A 22,368-nucleotide genomic window follows, 5' to 3' on the forward strand; every position below is an offset into this window, starting at 1 on the left:
GTTTGAGTTCTGATAAACACTAAGTTCAGGAAAATGGTCACCTCTGGCTGGGCAGGAACATATGGCCAGCTTCAGTGGTGTTTGGAAAGTTTTAGCTGGTAAATTAGGTGGGTTTAGCATTGCTAATTTTATCATCGTTCTTTCCAGCTTATATAAATGTTATATATTCTTTTATATGTATCAAATATTACGGGATACTTTTGTAAAAGTTGCATCAGAGTTCTCAGGTCTTGCTTCCTCCCTTGGTCTCAGCTGCCAACAGGGCAGAGAGAATCCACACTGACAGGTGTTGTTCTCAGTCGCCACAGACTTCCTTTAGCTCTTTTTAAAAAAAAATTTCTGAACAGAGTTTTAATTTTTTTTAAATCAGCTTTATTGAGGTGTAATTTAAATAAAATGTGCCCACTCTAATTGTACAATTTGAATTTCACAAGTTTACACTCCCATATAACTGTCACTGCATTGTGGGACATTTCCAACACCCCAGAAGGTTCCCTTGTGTCCCATTTCCAGTCACTCCCCCCCAATCCTGATTCTAGAGCAACCACTGATCTGCTTCCTACCGCTGCCTGCTAGGTGGCTCCTTCTTGGAGTTCTGTGTGAATGGAGCCCTGGGGTGTGTGCTCTTTTGTGTCTCTTTTCCTTTGCTGAGCAGGGTGCTGTGATTCATCCACGTTGCTGTGCATACCTGAAGCTCCTTCCTTTTGCTGTTAAGCGGTGTTCCATTGTATGGATGCACCACGGTTTGTATCCATTCACCAGTTGATGGGCTTGGGGTTGTTTCCAGTTCTGAGCTATTATGAGTAAAAGTCTTTTGAAGATTTGTATGCAAGTCTTTGTATGTTTTCATTTATCTTGGGTGAGTGCCTAAGAGTGGAATTGCTGGTTTTTATGTTAAGTATGTGTTTAACTTTATAAGAAACTACTAAACTGTTTTCCAAAGTGGTTGTATCATTTTACCTTCCCACCAGCAACGTTTAAGAGTTCTACTTGCTACATACCCTCAGCAGTTGGTATTCTCAGTCTTCTTACTTTTAGTGATTTGGATATGTACAGGGTGCAGTGGTAGCTCGTGGTAGTTTGGGTTTATATTTCTGTGATGACTGGTCAGGTTGAGCATCTTTTTATGAGCCTGTTGCCCGTTTGCATCTCCTTTTTGGTGACATGTCTGTTCCAATCTTTTGCCCATTATTGATCATCTTCTTACTGAGTTGAAAGAGTTCTTCGTGTATTCTGGATTTAACTCCTTGGTGAGATATATGTATTAGAACCATTTCCTCCCAGTTTGTGGTTTGCCTTTTTGTTTTCTTAACATTGCCTTTTTTTTTTTTTTTTTTTTTTATTTAGAGATGGGATCTCACTTTCTTGCCCAGGCTGGTCTCAAACTGCTGGCCTCAAGCCATCCTGCCACCTCAGCCTCCCCAGTGCCTGGCTAACATTCCCTTTTGAAAAGCAAAAGATTTTAATTTTGATGACATTTATTTATCTTTTTTTTTTCCTTTTATAATTCATGGTTTCTGTGTCCTATCTAAGAAGGCTTTGCCTATCCTAAGGTTGGAGAGACTTTCTCTTACGTTTCTTCTAAAAAGTTATAAAGTGTTCGTTTTTATGTTTAGGTCTGTGATCTAGTCTCAGTTGCTTTTTGTGTGTGGTGTGAGGTGACAGTCAAGGTTCTCTGTTCTCTCTGTGGATATCCAGTTGTCCCAGCACCTTATATTCAAAAGATTATCCCATCCCGCTTGAGCTGTCTCCTTATGAAAAATCAATGGACCGTGTATGCATTGGTCTGTTTCTAGACTCCTCTTTTTAAAAAATAATTTTTTAAAACAAAGCTATTGAAGTATATTTTACATATCATAAAACTCATCCATTTCAAGTGTACAATTCAATGATTTTTAGTAACTTTAGGGAGTGGTACAACCATCACCATAAATCAGCTTTAGAGCACTTCGTCTCCCCAGTAAGATCCTTTGGGCCCATTTACTGTTAATCCCTGTTCCTACCTCTAGCCCCAGGCAACCACTAATCTCCTTTCCATCATTATAAATTTGCCTTTTCCGGGCATTTCAGGTAAATGGAATTGTAGAATATGTGATCTCTTTTGCCTGGCTTCCTTTACTTAACGCATTTTTAAGTTCATCCATGCTGTGGCATGGACCTGTACTTCCTTTTTATTGCGGGATAGTATTCCACTGCATGGTTGTACCTCGTGCTGTCATCCGCTCACTGGCTGAGGGATCCAGACTGTCCGCATCCTGGCTGATGTGGGTGCTGCTGCTGAGAACATTCACGTGTGAGTCCCATGTGGACACGTGTTCTCATTCCTCTTGGGTAGATATCTAGGAGTGGAATTGCTAGACGTGGTAGTTTTATGTTTCTGGATCCTTCCTAATTCTTTTCTTTCTGGCCAGGCATGGTGGCTCATGCCTGTAACCCTAGCACTCTGGGAGGCCGAGGTGGGAGGATCACTTGAGGTCAGGAGTTCAAGACCAGCCTGGGCAAGAGCAAGATCCCATCTCTATTTTTTTTTTAAATAAAAAAAGTAAATAAAGATAATTCTTTCTAATTGGCTTTTTTGAAATATGTTCAGTAGGATTCATCAATTTTAAGTGTGCAATTCAATGAGTTGTACAGATGAATTATAACTAATGTAACTCATGTAACCAACACTACACTCACAATATAGAGAATGTCTATCACCCCCAAAAGTTTCTTTGTGCCTTGTATGTCAGTCCTCTCCCCTGCCTCTGGCTCTGTTAACCACCAGTCGGTGCTCTGTCGTTATAGTTCTGCCTTTTTAAAAAAAATTTGTATAAATGGAATCATACAGCATGTAATCTTTGTGTCTGGTTTCTTTAACATAATGCTTTTGAGATTGATCCATGTTCATATATATCATATACATGTAGTTAATTCCTTTTTATTGCTGAGTTGTATTCTTGGCGTCAAGAGAATGTTTCTGCAAAGGGCTAGGTCTGAAATACTTTAGACTTTGTGAGCCACATGTGTCTCTGTGACGCATTCTCTTCTTCACCTTTCTCTCCTTCCTCCCCTGTCCTCTCCTTCCTCTTCCTGTTCTTCTCCCTTTCCCCACGCTATAATCTTTTAAAAATGTAATAACCATTCTTAGCTCATTGGCTCTATAAAAACAGGCTGAAGTGGGATTGACCAACTGGCCATAGTTTGCTAACTTATGTTGCTCCATGTACCAGAATTTGTTTATTCATTGACCAATTGATAGTCATGTGTGTTGTTTCCAGTTGGGGCTATTAAGAGTAAAGCTGCTACGAACATCTGTGTACACATATGCTTTCATTTCTCTTGGGTAAATAAATACCTAGGAGTGGAATGGCTAGTCACATGTTAGATGTATGTTAAATTTCATAAGAAACTGTCAAACTATTTCCAAAATGGTTGGTCACTTTGCATTTCCACTGGCAATGTGTGAGAGTTTCACTTGCTCCATATTCTTGTCAACATTTGGTATTCTCAGTTTTTAAGTTTAGCCATTCTAATGTATATGTAATAGAACCTTATTGTACAGTACTTTTAATTTATATTTCCTTAATGACTAACACTGTCAAGCAAATTTTCATGTGGTTATTGGCCATTATATATATTTTGTGAAGAGTATCTTCCAATCTTTTGACCACTTAAAAAACCACCTTGTTGTCTTTTTATTAATGAGTTGTCAGAGCTCTTTATATATTCCAGTCACAAGTCTTTTATCAACCACAGTCCCCAACCCCTGGGCCAAGGACCAGTACCGGTCCATGGCCTGTTAGGAACTGGGCTGCACAGCAGGAGGTGAGCGGTGGGCAAGCAAAGCTTCATCTGTATTTACAGCTGCTCCCAATCACTCTCATCACTTCATAAGCTCCGCCTCCTGTCACATCTGCAGTGGCATTAGGTTCTCACGAATGTAAACTGTGCTCGCGAGGAATCTAGGTTGTGCGCTCTTTATGAGAATCTAATGCCTGATGGTCTGAGTGGAGCTGAGGTGGTGATGCTAGCACTGGGGAGCAGCTGCAAATACAGATCATCATTAGCAGAGAGGTTTGACTGCACAATAAATGTAATGTGCTTGAATCATCCTGAAACCACCCCCCCAAGTTCTGCAACCCCAGTCCGTGGAAAAAGTGTCTTCTGTGAAACTGGCCCCTGGTACCAAAAAGGTTGGAGACCACTGCTTTATCAGATACATGTTTGGCGGATACTTTCTCCCAGCCTTTGGCTTGTCTTTTCATTTTCTTGATAGTCCCTTTGGAAAAGCAAAAGTTGTATATTTTGATGATGTCCATTTGATCAACTTTTTCCTCTTATGGTTCATGCTTTTTGTATCTTAAGATGTTTTTGTCTATCTCAGGATTGCAAAGATGTTCTGCATTTTCTGTTTTCTTGTAGTAGGTTTATAGTTTTTGCTTTTTTGTTTAGGTGTGTGATTCATTCTGCGTTAATTGTTGTGTACGGTGTAAAGAAGTCAAGGTTCATTTTTTTCCTATGGATATCTATGTGTTCCAGCACCACTGTTGCAAAGATTATCCTTTCCCCACAGAATTACCTTGGCCTTTTTGTCAAAAATCAGTTGACCATATAAGCATTGGTCTATTTCTGGACTCTTCTGAATTCTTAACAGCTTAATTAGAGCTCATATTTTTTAATCTATGAAGAGGGGATATAGATATGCCCTCAGTGTCCTTCCTGCCTAAAGATGACACTGCTGATAGCATTGCAGTCCACGAGGAGTGGAAAGGATTGTCTTTCACAGGATGCACGTGTCAAGACAGGCTTTGGATTTTCAGCTGTGATCGTGTTGAGCCACTGTGGTGCATTTGGCCATACAGCCCGCCGGGTGCTTCTGCTCAGAGCAGGGGTGGTCTGTGTCTGGTTGCTGCTCTCTAGGTTGGTTTGTCCTTCTGACCAATCCCTGCCAGCCATCCAAAGCCATGCGCTTCAGTGCCATCGCCCCCCCACCCCTGCCCCACTGTTGCCAGCCTCCTCAGCTTAGCCTGTGGGACCCTCACCTGGTCACCAGTCTCTCTGTGCATGTAGCCCAGCGTCTGTGCTATAGCAAGCACTGATGTGTCGGGCTGGCTTTATTCCAGGACCTTACTGTGAGTGGGCCTGTCTTAGCATAATGTTCAGGGTGGCTTCTGAGCAAAGCTGATGGGCTGATTTGAGGGGCTAGATGCACTGCTGTGTGGGGTCAGGGCTCCCACCCTGCTCAGTGTGGAGGGGACCTCACCTGGCCTGCCCCATGCATGAGCTGCCAGCCTCCCCAAGGACAGGACAGTCCTCTCTCTTGCCAGCTAGCATGTCACTGGAGTGCATATTATCTAAGAAGGATGATTTCGTGACAGCTTCAGCTCTGTGTTGCTGATGAACCTTCCTGGGTTGTAGGATTTCCGTGGTGTTGATGGCTGAGTCCATGACTTAGTGATTTCAGGCTCAACATTGCTGTGTTGTGTGCACAAGTCCCAGGCCCGTGCATGTGTTCCTACTGGGGGACCTTTGTTCTCTGCTAGCTGAGAATTTCTTGGTTGATGGAGATAGAGTTAATGAAATTGAGTACTGTTGGTTCTGTTGGTGTTTAGCGAGCAGTTAAGGAGCCACGGGACGCAGCTCTTCTGGTCCTGACATGGGCTCTGTCCACCATGGCTTCACCTGCAACCTGAGCCTCTGGGCGGGCAGACCTCCATGGGGACTGTCAGAGCTCACGCCAGTTTGTGGAGTCCTTGGAAGGTTAAGAAAGGTGTTGGGTGTGAGCCCTACACCCTTTTCCCTACAACGATGTACCGCCTACCTCACTGCAGCCCATAGCCTGAGGGCAGTCCCAGAACTGCTCAGTCATGTGGGTGTTAATTGCCGTGGCCATCAAAGACGCCCAGGATGTGGCATTGGTGAGTGACCGTGCGCCAGCCTTCAGCCAGTCATGCCTGCTGGGGAAGTGCCATAGACAATTTGGATCTGAGTGAGAGTTGGAATGTCATCGTTCCTGGGTTCTTTGGGGCTGGCAGTGCTCTGCCACCTTCAGTCAAGTGCTTGATAAAAAGAGAAAAATGTCTTTGGGAAGCATCTGGCTGGTGCTGTGGTACCAGGGACTTGACCCCAGGCTTCCTGCCCACTCGTCTGCCTTGTGTGCGGGGCAGGCTGGCATCTCTCTCCACACTGGAGGGGCTGAGCTTTTGCAGAGCTCGCTCATCCAATTTCCTTACCCAGCTAGAGCAGAAGAGTGACTGGCCCCCTTGTCTCTGTACTTCTGGACATTTGGGGAGCACAGTGACAGGAGGCCGTGCCCCCAGGTACCCTGCACTCAGTTCCCTTGTGGGTCTACACAGGACTTGGAAAGACTCAGTGGGCAGGGGCAGGAATGCAGGTGGTTGTGGCTGGGGGGTTGAGCCAGTTTGGGTCACGCCAGTGCTCTTGCGGTAGCTCTGGTCTGTTACCCTTGAGAGCCATGCGGTGGGCGAGGGTCGTCTCCATCCTCGTTTTCTCTTTTTTCATTTTGCCACAAGACAGAATTGTATCACACATCTCCAAAACGAGTAAAATGGCATTTCAGCTTCTTGTCTTTATAGACTCTCTGAACTTTAGGAAAGATCATTCTGGTCCCTTTTCATTAATAATGAAAACCAGGGGGCAATAAAATGTTCTTAATGTGAGCATGGCAGGGACGAGGAGCAGTGAGGGGTGAAGGGTGAGGCTGGCGGGGCCCACAGATGTTTCTAGGGGCCAGAGAAGCTCAGGGCTCTGGAAAGTGGGGGCAACCGTGGGAGAGTCGTGGTCTGCTCGGCCTTGGCGGCTCAGAGGCCCAGCAGGAGAAGGCTGTGCTTCTCCTGGTGCCATGTGTTTGCAGGAGAGCAAAAGAATCCAGCAAACTTTGGGTTCTGGTCAAGCTTTTATCTTGGTTACAACTACTTTCTTATAAGAGATTTAATGGGTGTTTGGAAATCAGTGGTGAATACGACGTTCTGGACGCAGGCCCCGTTTTGAAGATGTTTTCTCGGGGGATGTTGGCTGCACAGAGGGGTGTTCTGGGCATGGATTAAAGCCTTCCTGAGCAGCGACTCTCTCAACCAGTGGCAGAGTTACTCTTGCTTCACTTTCCTCCTCAAAATGAACTTGCGCTAGATGTCAGATTTTGCTTCTGGCGCGCAGAGCAAAGCTGACTCGTAGAGAAACGGGAAACAGAGGAAGCCCTGACAAGGACTCTGAGTGTCCGGCTCCTCAGGGTCAAGGTGAAAGATCCATCTGCCTCAGTGGCCTCAGAGCTCCCTGTTCAACAAGAGGCAGCTCATGTCGGATGGGGACGTCTGCTGCTGTCCCGTTCGGTTCCTTAGGTGAATGCCCAGTGTCACTACACAGCCTAGGAGGGAGCGGGGAGGTCTTGCTAGCTGTAACACAAGCCCCAGAACCCATGAAAGAGCATATTGATAAATTTATATAAACAGGAAAATTTCTCCATGTTACAAAACATCATTAGCAGAGTCAAAAGAAAAATAAACTGGAGAAGGTGTTTGCGATTCATATCAGAAAGGGCTAATATCCCTGTGATATAAAAAGTCTCTCTAAGGTGATAAGGGGAAAGAAATCAAGTAGAAAAGTGGAGAACGCGCGGTACCCTGCAAAGGAAATACTGATGAAAAGACGCTCGTCCTTACTCAAAATAAGATCAATGCAAATTAGGACTGGAGTGAAGTTCTGCCTCCCCGCCGGAGCGTTGGCAGGAATCTCCGCGTTTGACTCACACACTGTGTTGGCGTGGCTGTGGGGAGGCAGCTGCCGTGTACAGGCTGGTGGGGTGAATTGTGGGACCCCCGTGTAGGTGGTGTGGCAGCAGCTCTCAAAACTGCAGATGCACATGCCGTTGGACCCAGCCCCTGGGGTTCTGAGGGTCACAGGTGTACGAGTACCTGTGCGGGAGATGGCAGCACTGTGGGAAGAGTGGGAGACCGGACTGGGGCTGAATGCCATCAGCAGGAAGGTTAAATGGAATATTATGCAGCTGTTGGGAAATGGGGGAAATAGAAACTACGAGCAGCGGCTTTCCCGGGGGTCTGGTGGTTAGGGGGAAAGACGACGAACGTGGCCATTGGCGGCGGAGGAAGCCTTTGTGCCTCCGACCGACTCACGCTATTTGATGTGAAAACCGTAGGTTTATGACCCGTTTCAAAAGTGTACAAAAACGGTAGCTGAGGGCTGAGGGAGAGGCCGTGTGCTGACTACAGTTTTGTGACTGGGGAATCTCACGCAGAGTCCCCGGGCAGGGAGGGCCGCGGAGGGAGCGTGGAGACTCCAGGCCCTGCCCCCGTGTCCACTGCGCCTCCTGAGAGCTCCGCTCAGCAGCCAGGGACCAGGAGTGTCTCCCTCGCCCCCTTGGAGGCCTTTGCGTGGGATCCCGGGGCGGCTGCGTGCCAGTAGCTCCTCCCCACGGGCCCATGTCCTGTCCTGAAGATGTCCCTTGTGTCTGGTCATGAAGCACCAGGACGTGGCACGGCCCTCGAGAGCTTTCAGGCACAGGTGAGCGGTGACGGTTGTGATGCTGTCCTGAGGGTCTGAGGAGCGCTGCTGCCCTTCCCGCCTCACCCTTTCTCCCGGTTCTCCCCCGGGGCACGCGGCCAGGTGCCTTCTGGGTAACAGGCCGTGGGGCTGTGATCTCTTTCCATGCCACTCTGTCCCACCACTGGTCGCTTTGGAAGCAGTGGCCCCTGCCCCTCCCGAGGTGGCCTGGGGGTCACTCCCGAGGGCTTCAGAGTGGAGATGACGCTTTCCTGTGCGCCTCGGCGGGCCGGTGGGATTCGGATGTGGATGCTCTCTGACTGGACCCGGGAAGGCGGATGCGGGAGCCTCCCTCCTCTCCACGCGGGAGCTGCGGCTGCCTTCAGGAGTTGGGCTCGAGGGAGAACGGGGCCAGGAGGCTGCTCCTCCCCGTTCCAGTTCCTCAACAGCAGCCGCGGCGTATGTCCTGAGACAGCTCCGCTCTTGGTTCCTGTCCTAGCCCAGCCCCCTCTACCTTTGCGGGCCCTTTCGGGAGCCTCCGCTCACCATCCCACCACCCCAGCCTCCCACGTCCCCGAGACCCTCGCACTCCCTGATGCAGACCCTTCAGCGACTCCTCCCTGCTTGTGAAACACATTCCAGCTGGCCCCACCGTTTCAGCCTCATTCCTCTCTGCTCCCCCAGCTTATGCGACCTGCTCTGTTCTCCTGAGCACCGTGTTCTTGCAATCTCTGGGCCAGGGCAGCTTTCTTCCCTTGGTAAGGCTGGCGGTGCTCGCTTGGTCCACACCGACCCACCTTCTCTCCGTTGTGCCTGTTCCTCCTCTGCCCGCAGGACGGCAGGTCTCCTCGGGGCCCCTCTCCCCGCCACCGCACTCTCACCCGTCGGTGGGCGGATCGCTCAGTCTCCGGAGTTGCCTTGCTCAGTCATTTGTGGACTGCGTCTCCTCTGCTGGCTCAATGTGAGAGCAGAGCAGAGAGAGCTGGTTCACCACGAACCCCCTCTGTCCCGGAGCGGCCCCCAGTGTGTCCCTGGCTGTGGTAGGGCCACGTGTAGGTGTACTGAGGCACACCCGGCTCTGCTCACTGGCTCCCTTCTAGGTCCTTGGTTCCTGGACGTAGAGACCAGGCCGTAGGTCTTCAGATCACCTCTGCCACCTAACTCCCCACTCCGGGGACTTAGCTCAGTGTTGGACACCTCTGCCCAGCAGTGCACAGTGCTGGTGACTGGCTATGACTCCTGTCCCAGTTGAGGCAGGTGGCTCTAAGAGCCTGGGAAGAGGAGGGAAGGGCTGAACTGATGTTGCCGACAATCATATACTGTCCTCCTGGAGCTGGGTGCCTGTCACTGGAGGTGAGGAGAACCAGTGCCACGGAGGCGCTGTGCCTGCACTCCCCGAGGAGAAGGACGCTGTGTGCCACTTCTCTTAATGCTTCTCCTTTTCCCACCCTCAGGCCCTGCAGGTTCCCGATGGCGAGATTATGGTGCCTTGGCCATCATCATGGCAGGGATTGCGTTTGGCTTTCATCAGCTCTACAAGGTGAGTCACCTTTTCAGCAGCCGCGTGTGCTGTACCTCTGCCACCCTTTGGCATTTGGCCCCCATCTCACGGGTCCTTGGCTGCTGTGTAGAGACACTGCCCTGCTCAGCCCTGCAGCACAGTGGCAGTGCGGAGGCTGTGGTGGAGGTTGGGGGAGACGCCTGGGGCAAGCCCCCACCCTGCTGGGGAAGCTTGGCGGGCTGCGGCCCACCTCTTGTCATGTTCCACTCAGGTCTCTGCTTGCAGGAGGACCGTGAGGTCCATCCGTTGACAGTTCACGGTATGTGGCGAGCAGCGTAAGAGACAGAGTGGCATCGTGGGTAAGAGCATGGACACCGGGCCCCGCTGCCTGTGTCGAAACCCTGGCTCTGTCCCTTAGGAGCCATGCGGCCACGGCTCAGTTCTCCTGTGTGAAATGGAGATGATGAAGGGAGTTGGCTCATTTGGAAAGGGCTCAGGACCATGCCTGGCTTGTGGGAAGTGCTTTGTGTGCCGTTGCTCTGCTTTAGTATTTACAACCAGAGCCGGGTGCAGCGGTACATACCTACAGTCCCAGCTGCTTGGGAGGCTGAGAGGGGAGAAGTTCAAGACCAGCCTGAGCAACGTAGACTCCTGTCTCGACAAAAAATAAAAAAATTAGCCCGGCATGGTGGTGTGTGTCTGTAGTCCCAGCTACTCGGGAGGCTGAGACAGGAGGATTGCTTGAGCCCAGGAGTTGGAGGTTGCTGTGATGACACCACTGCACTCTAGCCCTGGCAACAGAGCAAGATCCTGTCTTAAAAAAAAAAAAAAAAAAAAAAGCAGCAGTAAGAATTCATCATCTTGTTTTATAAATACATAAAGACTTAGGCTGGGGGAGTGTATCTGCTCCTTCCTGGTCTTGGATCATCTCTGATCTCAGAAATGAGGTTTTTAGTTGGTTACACGTATGGGGATTTCTTGACTTTCATACTTAGGACATTTTCAACCTGAAACGTAAGGCTGCCTTTGGTGAGTTTCAGCTCAGTTGTGGGTGGTAACTCACACCATGGTTGAAAAGCACTTTGCAAAATAGAAAATGCTTCTATATATGTGCTAAATAGTAATCTTCACTTAAGAGTCACTCTTGAAATGAGTTCCCACAAAGCCCTTGTGAGAGACCTTTTCCTTCCCCGGTACAGAAACCTTAATGGAGAAGTTTTCGGCCTCGCTCCTATCCAGGGCCCAGATAGATTAAAAACCGAAGTCATCCCCTGGTAACTCCGGCCAGGCCTGCGCTGCCCTAACTCTGGCACCGCCCATTACAGTTGGCAGCGGGTCTCACTGTCTCACCGGGGAGGGCTTTGTCCCTCAGCACCGCTCTGCTCTCCCCGCCCCCCAGGGGCCCCCCACCCACCTCCACACCTTCACACCCTGACCTGCGAGTCCGACAGCCAGTTACCAGCCACTGCCCTTGGGCCTTCTTCCTAGATGTCCCCCATCCGGGTCCCTGTCCTAGGCACCCTCGTTGGGTCACCCGGCAGCACCCGCTGTCTTTGTCCCCAGAGCCACTTTGTCCTGGTCCTGCCCTATCTTCTCCCTCTCACCCCTGGATTTCAGTTCTGGGGAGTTTGACTGCTTTTGACTCTTAAGTAAAGGAAGTTTGTTCTGAGGATTCAGGCTTAGTTTAGAAAAAGACTGAGGCTCTGCCAGCAGCCTCGAAATGCTCATCTGTTATCCCCTAGTAAAAGACCATGGGTTCCAGAAATCTGTTGTTGAATTTTCTTTAGTTTCTCAAGTAATTTTTTGTTTATTTAATTTTACTCATTTGTTTCTGAATGAGTGATTCATTCACAGAGTTCAAAATGTTAAAGATTCAGAAAAGTGTGCAGTGAAAACCTTTCACTTCTCCCCGGAGGCCACCAGGAGTGTCAATTTCTTGTATATCCTTCCACATTTTTATCTTACAACTTTTAAAGTAGAATTTAAAAACTTTTGTTACTGAAGTATTAACAGCATCGTTAAGAAAAGTAAGTAAAAGAACCAAAAAGCTCTCCATCACAACAGATCAAACTGACTTTTTTGTCCGTGTTCCCTCCTGGTCCTTGTCCTTATTCAGGCAGAGTTTTCACGTGGTTGTAATCACAGTCTCGTAACTTTTCAAATATCTTGTTCATTTATGGTGTTTGCTTGGGGTTTCCAAAACCCGGGGGTGACGGAGGAAGCTGGGCAGCAGCATTCGAGATTGTTGAAGGGTAGCCCTAGCGCCTGCCCGTTCCTCACCGTGTCCCGCTTCTCATAGAAATACCTGCTCCCCCTCATCCTGGGCGGCCGCGAGGACAGGAAGCAGCTGGAGAGGATGGAGGCCAGTCTCTCCGAGCTGAGTGGCAGCGTGGCCCAGACAGGTAAAGATTAATGACTCCATCAAGTCACCCCTCAAAGCCTCCCCCAAGCAGCCCCTTCTCTGCCCCCTCCCCTCTCCCTCCGTCTCCACTTTATGTGGTGACTTCATTTATCTGCTCTGAGAATCTGTTCACATTTGCAAATGAAGCCGCCGTCATTTCAGTTTAATTTGAAATTGCTTGTTTACTGTCGGCGCGGCCTCAATTAATTATGTTTTTACGGAAAGGCTCCCAACCTCAGAATATTAATAAGGGGAATAAAATGACAGCCTTTCTAAGGGCTGTAAAGTTCATTTTTAATTTCTGCTTCTATGAGGTTTTCAGGGGGGCTTTCAGTGGTTTTCCCCCTTCCCTCTAAGAATCCAACACAGGGTCAAGAGAGTCTGTAATTACTGTGGCTCCCGGGACCCCGGCCACCTCCTCTGTTACCGACTCTACAGGGCTCCTGTTCATTACCCAGTGCCCCAGTGATGGCCCAGATTAGCTGGGACCTGTCGCGCCAGAGGTGGCTTCTCTACTTTATAAACGTGTTTACTAGACGGAGGCTCAGAATCTAAGAACCCAGGCAAGGCAGGCAGGAGCCCCGTCCCAGGCAGGAGTCTGCATCCCTCTGGGGCACGTTCCAGAAGCCCTCAGCAGTCCTGTGGCACATCTGTCCCGTTGGCATTGGCTCCTAGGAGGCTGACGTTGGCAGCACCAAGGCCCCGCAGGTCACGTGACCCCGGGAGCTCGGCAGGCAGCGGGGCGGGTGGGGAGCGAGAAGGAGCAGCAGAAACGGGACTTGCAGTTTTAACCACTCCTGGATGTCGCTGAGGCCTGAGAGGCTCGTCTCTCCCAGGATTGGAGACTCTCTCTGAGTTCCACAAGGACACTGTGAGGCCCAGGAGATGAGGGATGTGGCATTGTAGGAGCCGGGAGAGCCGAGCAAATCATAACCAGCGGTAATTAGAGGGGAGAGGCTCTGGACGGATATACTGTTGACCACGGACAACTACACAATAGAAAGATAAAGTAGAAATACTAGAGGTTAGATACGGTGCGCAGACTCCCCGGAGCGCAGATAAATTAGATGGATCGCGGGGCTGGGGGTCTGCACATAAATTAGACGGAGCAGGAGCACAGGCAGCTCCCAGGTGTGTGGACAGAGAGAAGGGAAGATCTTTGAGTGTCAGTTTAACAGTGTCGCCCCTGCTCTCTTCTCCCAGTGACTCAATTGCAGACCACCCTCGCCTCTGTCCAGGAGCTGCTGATTCAGCAGCAGCAGAAGGTCCAGGAGCTCGCCCACGAGCTGGCTGCCGCCAAGGTACGTGTCCCTGCCCCTCTGGGTGTCCCAGGTCCAGGTCTGCCCCACGGCCCTTTGCTGCTGCCCTCGGTGCCCAGCCGGCTGCTGTCTGTGGGCCCGGCTTCGTCTGCTTTCCGAGGTTCCAGAGGGTTACGCAGCAGCAGCAGCGGCGCTGCCCTGATGGGGAAAGGAGGCCGTCGCTGTGTGGCCGGCGTGGCATTTAACCATCAAGGCCGTCCTTTCTGTCTCTGTCACCTCCCAACAGGAGGGAGGGAAAGCCACCCTCTGTCTGCAGACCTCTCGTGGCGGCCACATCCCTGCAGCTCTGGAGGCCATTGGTACAGACGAGGGGCAGGTCACAGCGTTGCCAAGGGGGATTCCTGGAAACAAAGGGGAGACACACACCATCACTGGGTCGCCAGCGTCCCATCGCAGACACTGCTCTGCAGTGGGCAGGTTCTCTAAAGCCCGTCTCACAGGTGCGGGTGACCCTAAAGGAGTTAGAACCAACTGCGATCGAGGCAGTTTCCACGCCTCCCCGCCCAAGTCTGAAGCAATTTTGGCAGTGTCACATTGTAGGATCAGACTGCCTGGGTTAGAATCCTGGCTCTGCCCCTCGTTAGCTGTGTGACCACAGGCAAGTTACTTAACCTCTCTGAGTCTTAGTTTCCTCATCTGTAAAACGGAGCTGCAGTGGCACTTACTTCGTTGGGCTGTTTGCATACTTACGGCAGTGCCTGCTCCGGCCAGCTCCCAGGGTCGTGCAGGCCCTGGCTTCTGTGGGTAGGTGACAGGGGTCATCCCTGAGACAGTGTCTTGGACGGGTTGGGCCCAGGAGACGGTGGCCTCCCCGTCTCTGTTCCCTACTCTGCAGCTGTGTTGCCGGCGGGTGCTGCCCCCGCGCTGCTTCCACGCAGCCTGTGCTCTGCACGGTCTCGTTCCGAGTCACTCTCCCAAGGAAAGCCGTCCCTCGCTGCACGAACAGATTTGGGCCAGTGCTCAGATCTTCTGCATTTGCAAAAGTCAGTAAAATGCAACTCTCCCCATTTCCGGTGGGCTCTTGGGTGCCTGTAGTGGAGAAGGTCCCTGAGGATCCCCTCCCCGAAACCCGTCCCACACGGAGGTGCTGCCTGTCCTTCCTGCTCAGGTGGCTGTGGGTACCTGTGGCCGCCTCCAGCTTCCGTGTCCCCCGCGGGCAGCCTGTGGAGTGGCCGGGAGGGCCGGGGGCCCCGCCTGCTGTCCTGTTATCTCTTGGACTGCTGGCCTTCCCATGGCCAGAAGCCATTCCGGAAATTGGAAAACTGTTTTCAGGCCTTGTGTGCGAGATTAGTGCCACATGTTGCGTTCTAAGAAGGGGCAGGGACTGAGACCGTGCTTGGCGTGAGAGTGGCTGCTCCGAGTGTCCTCGTGCCGGTTTTTCTGCCGCCCTGTCTGCAGCGGGGCCGCTGGCTTGGCGTCCGAAGCCGTGTTTGTGAGGACTTCGGTTACCCCATAAACCAAAGACCCAGAGCTGTGTTTTCTCAGCTGTAATGTAAGTTTTATATCTGACTTCCAAAGTCCTACTGGAGCACTGTAAAAAATTAAAAAGAAGAGCTTTAAGTAATTAAAAATCCTACATAAAACTGAAGGCTGTGAGTTTTCTACAACTGTTTTTTAAAGACACTGGCTAAAAAGCCCCAGATGTCAGATTTTATTTCTAAATCCCGGCATCTGGCACCATATGCGTTTGGAAATCTGAGTCCTTTGTAGGCCGGCGAGTGGAAATTGCTCCCTTGTTAATGGGCTGCTGTGGCTTTCAAGGTCTCGGAGGAGCCAGAACAGTGGCTCCCGGGGCCTTGCAGTCTGGTGGTCTGGAGCGTGCGAGGGCGGTGGGTGCGCTGAGCTCCGCCCCGGCCTGCCGCTTTCCTTCTTGCGACCCGCAGCCCCGCCGAGGGGCTTCTCCCTGCAGAGGTGCCGGCTGGGCTGCTCTTGGGGGCGAGCCCGCCGCACCCCCACCCACATCAGGGCCCAGGCCTTCGTAAGGCAGCCTGTGACCCACGACAGACTGGCTTGTGGGCAGCAGTGTTGGAGAGAGAGCCTCACGCAGTCATCTGTGCACTTGAACACGACCCCAGGTGGCCTTCACCCTGGGTGACGGGGGCTGCACGCTGAGGCCACCTTGTCTGGGGCCGTCTTCCACAAACACGCTTCCCGGGCAGCCTGGCCGCCAGCAGCTCCTGTTGGCCATCCCGTTCTCCGTCTGCCCCGACAAGACTGGCCAGAGCAAGGCATGGGTCTCTGGCGTTTATTTGAAAACAGTGTCAAACTCAAAGGGAAAGGTGTGCATCGGAGGATAGTGCTTGTCAGAGGTCGTGGCTGTGCCCTGGCCCCGGCCCTTCTCTGGGGCAGCAGTTGAAGTCAGGGTGTACACACGGCTGCTGGTCTCTGCTGAGCCTTCAGTCAGCCCCGAATGGCTCGAATGGGTGACGCGGCCCACAGGTAGCTTTGCAGACAGAGGCGCATGGCCTAGGGGCATCCTCCCTGTCCCTGAGGAGCCGCTGGTGACCTGACCCTGTGGAGCCGGAGGTCTCCAGGCAGTGTGGGCAAAGCCTGTCTTCTAGGCCTGCTTGAGAGTAGAGCTGCAGGAATGGGACAGGCAGGTGCTCAGCTGCCATTGGCCTCCCTGACACTATGGGTGGCTTCCAGGTGCCAGGCCCCGGTCCCTGCCAGTGTCGAGGCAGTGAGTTTTACTTCTGCGTGTGGTGTTTTCTCTCGGAGGGGAGAGGGATTTAGGTGGAGGGAGTAGTTGGAGTAGGGATGGTCTGGGTTTACTTTATTGCCTTTTGTTTTAGTGGACATTTCGGACACCTGCAGACGCAGAGGGGGTGGGACGTGGACCCGCGTGTCCCCACGGCCTCATCCCCAGCATCCCACCCAGGCTAGTCGAAAGCAAATCCCAGACCTCGTATCATCATTGCGCGGACTCTTCAGCCTGCCTGTCTAGGAGATAAGGGCTCCTTTATTGTTGTTTTAGTTTACAAATGCATAATCCCCTTATGTCACCTAAAACATCTCATGATTCCTTAATATCAGATGTCCAAACAGAGTTGTGGGAATGTTTGTTTTAAGGGTGCCATCATGGAAACAGACACAGGCAGGCAGACCCCCGGATGGGCAGAGGCAGAACCTTCCCTGGGGTTGTCGGAGCGGACCCCGAGTGCCTCGCGTGCTGCTGCTCCCGCCCAGGGCCCTTCTGGAGCCGCAGCCCGTCCTGCCGTGGGCTGCAGGGGCCCCTCTCTGACCCTCGTGCTCTGACTTCCAGGCCACTACATCTACCAACTGGATCCTGGAGTCCCAGAACATCAACGAACTCAAGTCGGAAATTAACTCCTTGAAAGGGCTTCTTCTAAATCGGTAGGAGAGAAGGCTCGGACTGCGTTCTGGCCGGGCTGGGACAGGGGACTGGAGCTCCTGGGCTGGTTGCAGTCTGGGGGTGCGTCTCCCCGAGGGCCCCTGTCTGGCCACAGACTGCGCCGGGTGATGCAGGCATTGGGTGTGGGGCCTGTTTGAGCTTCGACTTCCCTCCCCGGTTGACCCCTCCCCATTCCAGGGTGACAGTCTGCGGCACCCATAAGAGTTTTGAAATTGACACAGTTCCCCAGACCTGTCAAGACCTGGTCAAGGACAGCTTGAGCCAAAAGCCGGGCCCTTTAAGCTGAGGAGAATGTCCTGGTTTGGGCCATCTTGGAACAGGGAGTCCTGGGTCCTGGGAGACCTCTCAGTCACGACCTCGTCCCAGAGAAGTCTCTGAAGGGCCAGGGGTCTTTGTGCCCATGGAGTTTGAAGAGTTCTGCCACTGGAGGCACAGGCAGAACCAGTCTCCGCCTTCCCCTCCAGCTTCTTGGGTGTCCTCTGTCATCCCTGTGCGGTGACAGCACGTTGTCACCAGCACAGCCTAGAATGTAGGGTGACCAGCTTGTCTTGGTTTTCCCAAGGCTGTCCTGGTTTCCAACTGAAAGTCTGGTGTCAGCAGCCTCTCGGGCCTGGGCCCCGGGATGGCCGGTCGCCCGCGTGGGCCCTGCGGGGGGCGCGCTCATCTCCCGCTGGCCTGGCAGGAGCTGCGTGAGGCACATGGTGCAGGTGGGCCCCTCGCCAGGGGTCAGGAGTGGGGACCGCCCAGGCCACCCACTTCCTGGGCCTCCCTGAGGAAAAGAATGTGTCCTTGAAAGAGGTGTGGCTGAGCTCAGGGATGGTCCCAAGGGGCATCATTAGGGGACGTCCTCCATCTTCCAGCATCTAGATCAGTGCCTTTGAGGCTGGGGGACAGAGGGCAGGCCGTCAGGTGACACTGTAGCCGAGAAAATTGTACATTGGATTTCTCGTTAGCAGTGGCGACATTGGTGGGTAAGCAGGCCTGGGCGTGTGCGCCCCACTGAAGGGAGGTCCCAGGCTACAGAGCTGGTGCCAAGGCCAGCGCTGGTGGGACGCAGGGCTTTGTCGTCTTGGCTGGGAGATGGGCCCGCCTGCCAGAGAGCTCCGCCTCTGAGCTGTAGCCAACTAGACTTGACCTCCAGGTCCCTCCTGGAATTGGCTTTGGTCTGGGCTGGCTGTTGGCCCAGGGCCCAGGAAGGGAGCCCAGGAGCGGGAGGAAGAGCCGCTCTTCCCTATCCTAAGCGTGGAGCTCAGAGATTTTCTAGCAAAGTGCACCAGCATCCTCCTTTTGGTTTTGATGTCTGACCTCTTGGCCAGTGGCCAGTGCTCCCCGCTGACATCTTTTGCCCAGGCCATAGTCAGGTGAGAACTGAGGTCCAGGTGTCTGGGGTCCCCAGTCTTAGCCCTTTTGGGCTCCCCACCTTCACCCTCTCCTGGCCACCGGGCAGAGGCAGGGACAGTGCTGAAGATGAGCAGGAAGCAGCTCAGGGGCGGGGGAGGCCCCCCCGGGCCCAGCCGTCCAGGAGCTGCCAAGGCAGGGTCCTTGCCCACGGCAGGCAGGGCCCGGAGACACCCTGGGTGTAGGGGGCAGTCTGCGGCAGCACAGGGCACTTCAGGCTTGTCCCAGCGATGGCACCTCCAATGGCACCTCCAATGGGCCCACAGGCTTTGTTCCTGAAAAGAGGGGAGGGAGGGCCCTGTCCAGTCCCCTGGTGGGTGGCCCTGGGGGAGCTGCCACCATGGCCGAGCCCCCGAAGGTGGGAGTCCCAGGTGCTGCCACCAACCTCCTCTCTTGCTTCCTCTGCCAGGAGGCAGTTCCCTCCGTCCCCCTCGGCCCCGAAGATCCCCTCCTGGCAGATCCCGGTCAAGTCGCCGTCGCCCTCCAGCCCCGCGGCCGTGAACCACCACAGCAGCAGCGACATCTCGCCAGTCAGCAACGAGTCCACGTCGTCCTCGCCCGGGAAGGACGGCCACAGCCCCGAGGGCTCCACGGTCACGTACCACCTGCTGGGCCCCCAGGAGGAGGGCGAGGGGGTGGTGGACGTCAAGGGCCAGGTGAGGCTGGAGGTGCAGGGCGAGGAGGAGAAGAGGGAGGACAAGGAGGACGAGGAGGACGAGGATGACGACGTGAGCCACGTGGATGAGGAGGACTGCCTGGGAGTGCAGAGGGAGGACCGCCGGGGTGGGGACGGGCAGATCAACGAGCAGGTGGAGAAGCTGCGGCGACCCGAGGGCGCCAGCAACGAGAATGAGCGGGACTAGGGCCCCCACCTGCCTCTCCCCCGTGACGGCAGCGTGCCACGGCCCGGGAGGGTGGCCTGGAGCCCAGGTAGGGGCCAGAGCTGTTCTCAGCTGCACTGCGGCCGGCGGCGGCGTAGGGGGTCGCGGCTCTGTCCAGCACCCGTCTCGCCTGCCCGCCAGCCCCAGCCTGCCACTTCCTAGCTCAGCCCCTGCCAGCCCCTCTCCCAGGCAGGCGTCCTGTCCAGGGTGTGTTCGCTGCGTGTCTTGACTACCGTGACACTGCGCATGGCCAGAGCTAGTGTCCTCACCTGCCTCCCGGCTCCTCGGCAGACGAGGAGCTGTAGTCCCTCTGATGTCCGCCATCGCCCTGCCCGGCCCTGTCCCCAAAGCTGTGGGCGCCTGTCCCCAGCCCCAGCCGTGTCCCGTTGTCCTCCCAGACAAATGAAACCACCCCGCACTTGTGCCCGCCCCCGTGGCCACCTAACGGCCCAGCTAGTCCCGTGACGAGCCGGGCACCGGGGCCTCCTGACCAACGGCCGCCTCTGTCCTTCCCTCCAGAAGGCTCACGTTCATCTGTGTGATCATGTATAGATTTGGGAATATAAGATAGGACTGTATATAATTGTAATAAATACAAGTTGCCACTATTTAATTCCTGCCTGCGGCTCCCTGTCTGCTCCTGGCACCCTGTGGGCCCGAGTGGGGGCAGCCCCTGCACTTGGGCCGACGGCGGGCGCTGTCCCGGGTTCCGCGGCTGCTCAGCCGCCACCGGAGGGGCTCATTCCTGGGTCCCGGGTGTCTGCCCGCAGAAGGGACCTCCTGTTACTGTATATAGACCTGCTGCCGAGGGCGACGAGCTCTCCTTCCTTAAATGGATGAATGTCTCCCAGGAGGGTGTGTGTCCTCCTCTCTTCCTCCCGTCTCCTCTGGCTCCTGCCCTCCCTGTCTCCCTCGGCTTTCGCGGAGCGTTTGCTGAGCCGGAAAAGCAGGGCCAGAAGCTCCTGCCGAGGGGCACTGAAGCCTTGGAGTGTCCGGAGTGTCGGGACCAGGCTTGGGAGCCGTGGGCACTGCGGTGTCCCGGAGAGTGGTGTAGACACAGCGGCTTTGGAAGTAGCAGCCGGGGGTCCGTGCCCTCTGGGCCACCCGCCGTGCCCTGGGGAGGGAGGAAGACGCGGCGGCTGACACCTGGTACTGGGGCTGTTTTGCCCCAGAAGACACCTCTCCCCCAGCCCGAGCCTCCTCTCCCGGTGCAGCAAAGCCGGACACTCAGGCCCAGGGGCCTGCGGAGGCGGCAGGACACTGACGGTGCTGACCCTGACCCTCGGGGGCATCCAGTGCCCGGCCTGGTTTCCGGCCTGCAGGTTGTGTCTTTCTTGCTCAGCCTCAACGGACCCTCCTCTGGCCCTTGTTTCCAGCCACTGTTCCCTGGGGACACACAGCCTAGGCTGAGGGTCACCACTACAGCTTGTCCCCCTCCTTGTCCCTGAAGTAGCAGGTTTCCCAGTTCCCAGGGTCTACTAGCCTTGCCTAGAGGAGGGGACCCTGCTCTGCCAGGGGCCCTGCCGGGAGTCCCAGTGTCTGGGAGCCAGGCCGGCGGAAGAGGCGGACCAGCAGGGCCAGGGCAGGCTGGGCTGTGTCCCGGCTGTTGGGGGCTGGTGACTGAGGGTCCCACTTCCTGAACTGCTGTGCCGTGCACCTCCGTGGCAAATGGAAACAGCTGGATCCTGGGCAGGCTGGTGACTGAGAGGCTGCGTCCCCTTAGTTTGGTGCACACTGGGCATCGTCTGTGACTTTTCAGAGGCCCCTCCTCCAGTGGGACCAGAAGGGAGACCCGAGGAGCTACCCTGGGACAGAAATGGAGCCAGAGCTGCTGGGGTTGGTGCCGGGGAAGCAAAGCGCCAGCCATGACCGGGTCCCCTGCCTGCGCCCCTCCCTTGAGAGCTGGGCCTTCCCTCTCCCTGGGGTGGCAGCGCCAGGCAGGTTTTCGCCAGCCCCGGGGGCAGTAGCTCCAGGGTCCCTGGGCTCAAGCTTGGAGGAGAAAGGGATGGAAACCTGGGGCCCGGAGGCCTTTTGCCCCTGTGGGTCCTGAGCACCGAATTCGGCCTTTGAGGACAGAGTCTGGCGTGATTTCAGGGAGAGAAAAACCCCTCCCCAAAACGGCGTGAGTGCTGCCTAATAAAGGCAGCTGCTGGACCAGGGAAAACAGCCCTTTGAAAAAAAGCCTTTCATTAGAAAAATAATGCATTTCATCCAAATAAGGTAAAAATATTCGGAATGGGGCAGAAGTGAGCAGCGGGCAGCGCCTGTCAGGCCCTTTCTGGAAGGGAGAAGATGATTAACTCAATTACAGTATATTTTTATAAAGTGTCTTTTAGGAAAGAAATAGCCCCGTGCTTGGAGGCCGCAGGCCGGCTGTCCTGACCTCTGCCCGGACACACTTGCCCGGGTCCCCCCCCCCCGCCCCTCTGGTGACTCGCTGGCTCTACCTTGGGCAGGGTCGTCTCATTTGGGACAGACAGAGCGGACCTGCCTCGGCGTTCCTGACGCCAAGGAGCAGGCCAGGTGGCAGGGGAGCCTCCCCGGGGTAGGGCCCAGCCGCCTGGGGACTGCGCCCTCTCCAGGAGGGGCCGAGGGGCAGTGCCCGGGCCAGAGCAGCCCGTCTTCAGCCCTGCAGGCACCTGGGACCCCCAGGTGGGGAAAGGGAGCGTGCTGGGTCAGCAAAGGGGATGCTGAGTTCGTACCCCAAAACATTCGCTTGGTTTCCCTCTTGTGGAAGGAGGTGCGCACCCAGCGCTGAGGTCAGTGTGGGAGGGAGCGAGGCAGAGCTCCTCCTGCCCCTCCCTTGCCGCTGGGTTGGCTGTCCTGGCGCTCCGGGCTCTCCCCCTCCCTCCCTCCCTCCCCACCCCTGGAAAACGGAGCGTCCTGCTTGTCTTAAAAACAGCGAATTGTGCTTGTCCTTCGGGCCCTCACACCCAGATGGAAGGGGAAGAGTTTTCCGGAAGGCTCCTCTCCTGCCCTCCCTGCCGTGGCCCAGC

The 22,368-nt window shown here is 54.2% G+C and overlaps 1 protein-coding gene across 1 annotated transcript in view; it reads left to right on the forward strand.

Annotated features, from left to right (window-relative positions):
- The window catches only part of PEX14 (peroxisomal biogenesis factor 14), a 126,683-nt gene extending 106,714 nt beyond the window's left edge, over nt 1-19,969 (forward strand). The window contains exons 5-9 of the mRNA XM_069477324.1: nt 9,954-10,039; nt 12,300-12,402; nt 13,605-13,702; nt 16,983-17,074; nt 18,901-19,969. Coding sequence (XP_069333425.1) covers nt 9,954-10,039; nt 12,300-12,402; nt 13,605-13,702; nt 16,983-17,074; nt 18,901-19,354 — 833 coding nt within the window. The 3' untranslated portion in view covers nt 19,355-19,969. The remainder of the gene's footprint in view (nt 1-9,953; nt 10,040-12,299; nt 12,403-13,604; nt 13,703-16,982; nt 17,075-18,900) is intronic.
- Nucleotides 19,970-22,368: the final 2,399 nt, after the last annotated feature.

The sequence above is a fragment of the Eulemur rufifrons genome, chromosome 8 (assembly GCF_041146395.1).
Source record: "Eulemur rufifrons isolate Redbay chromosome 8, OSU_ERuf_1, whole genome shotgun sequence".
Taxonomy (NCBI): domain Eukaryota; kingdom Metazoa; phylum Chordata; class Mammalia; order Primates; family Lemuridae; genus Eulemur; species Eulemur rufifrons.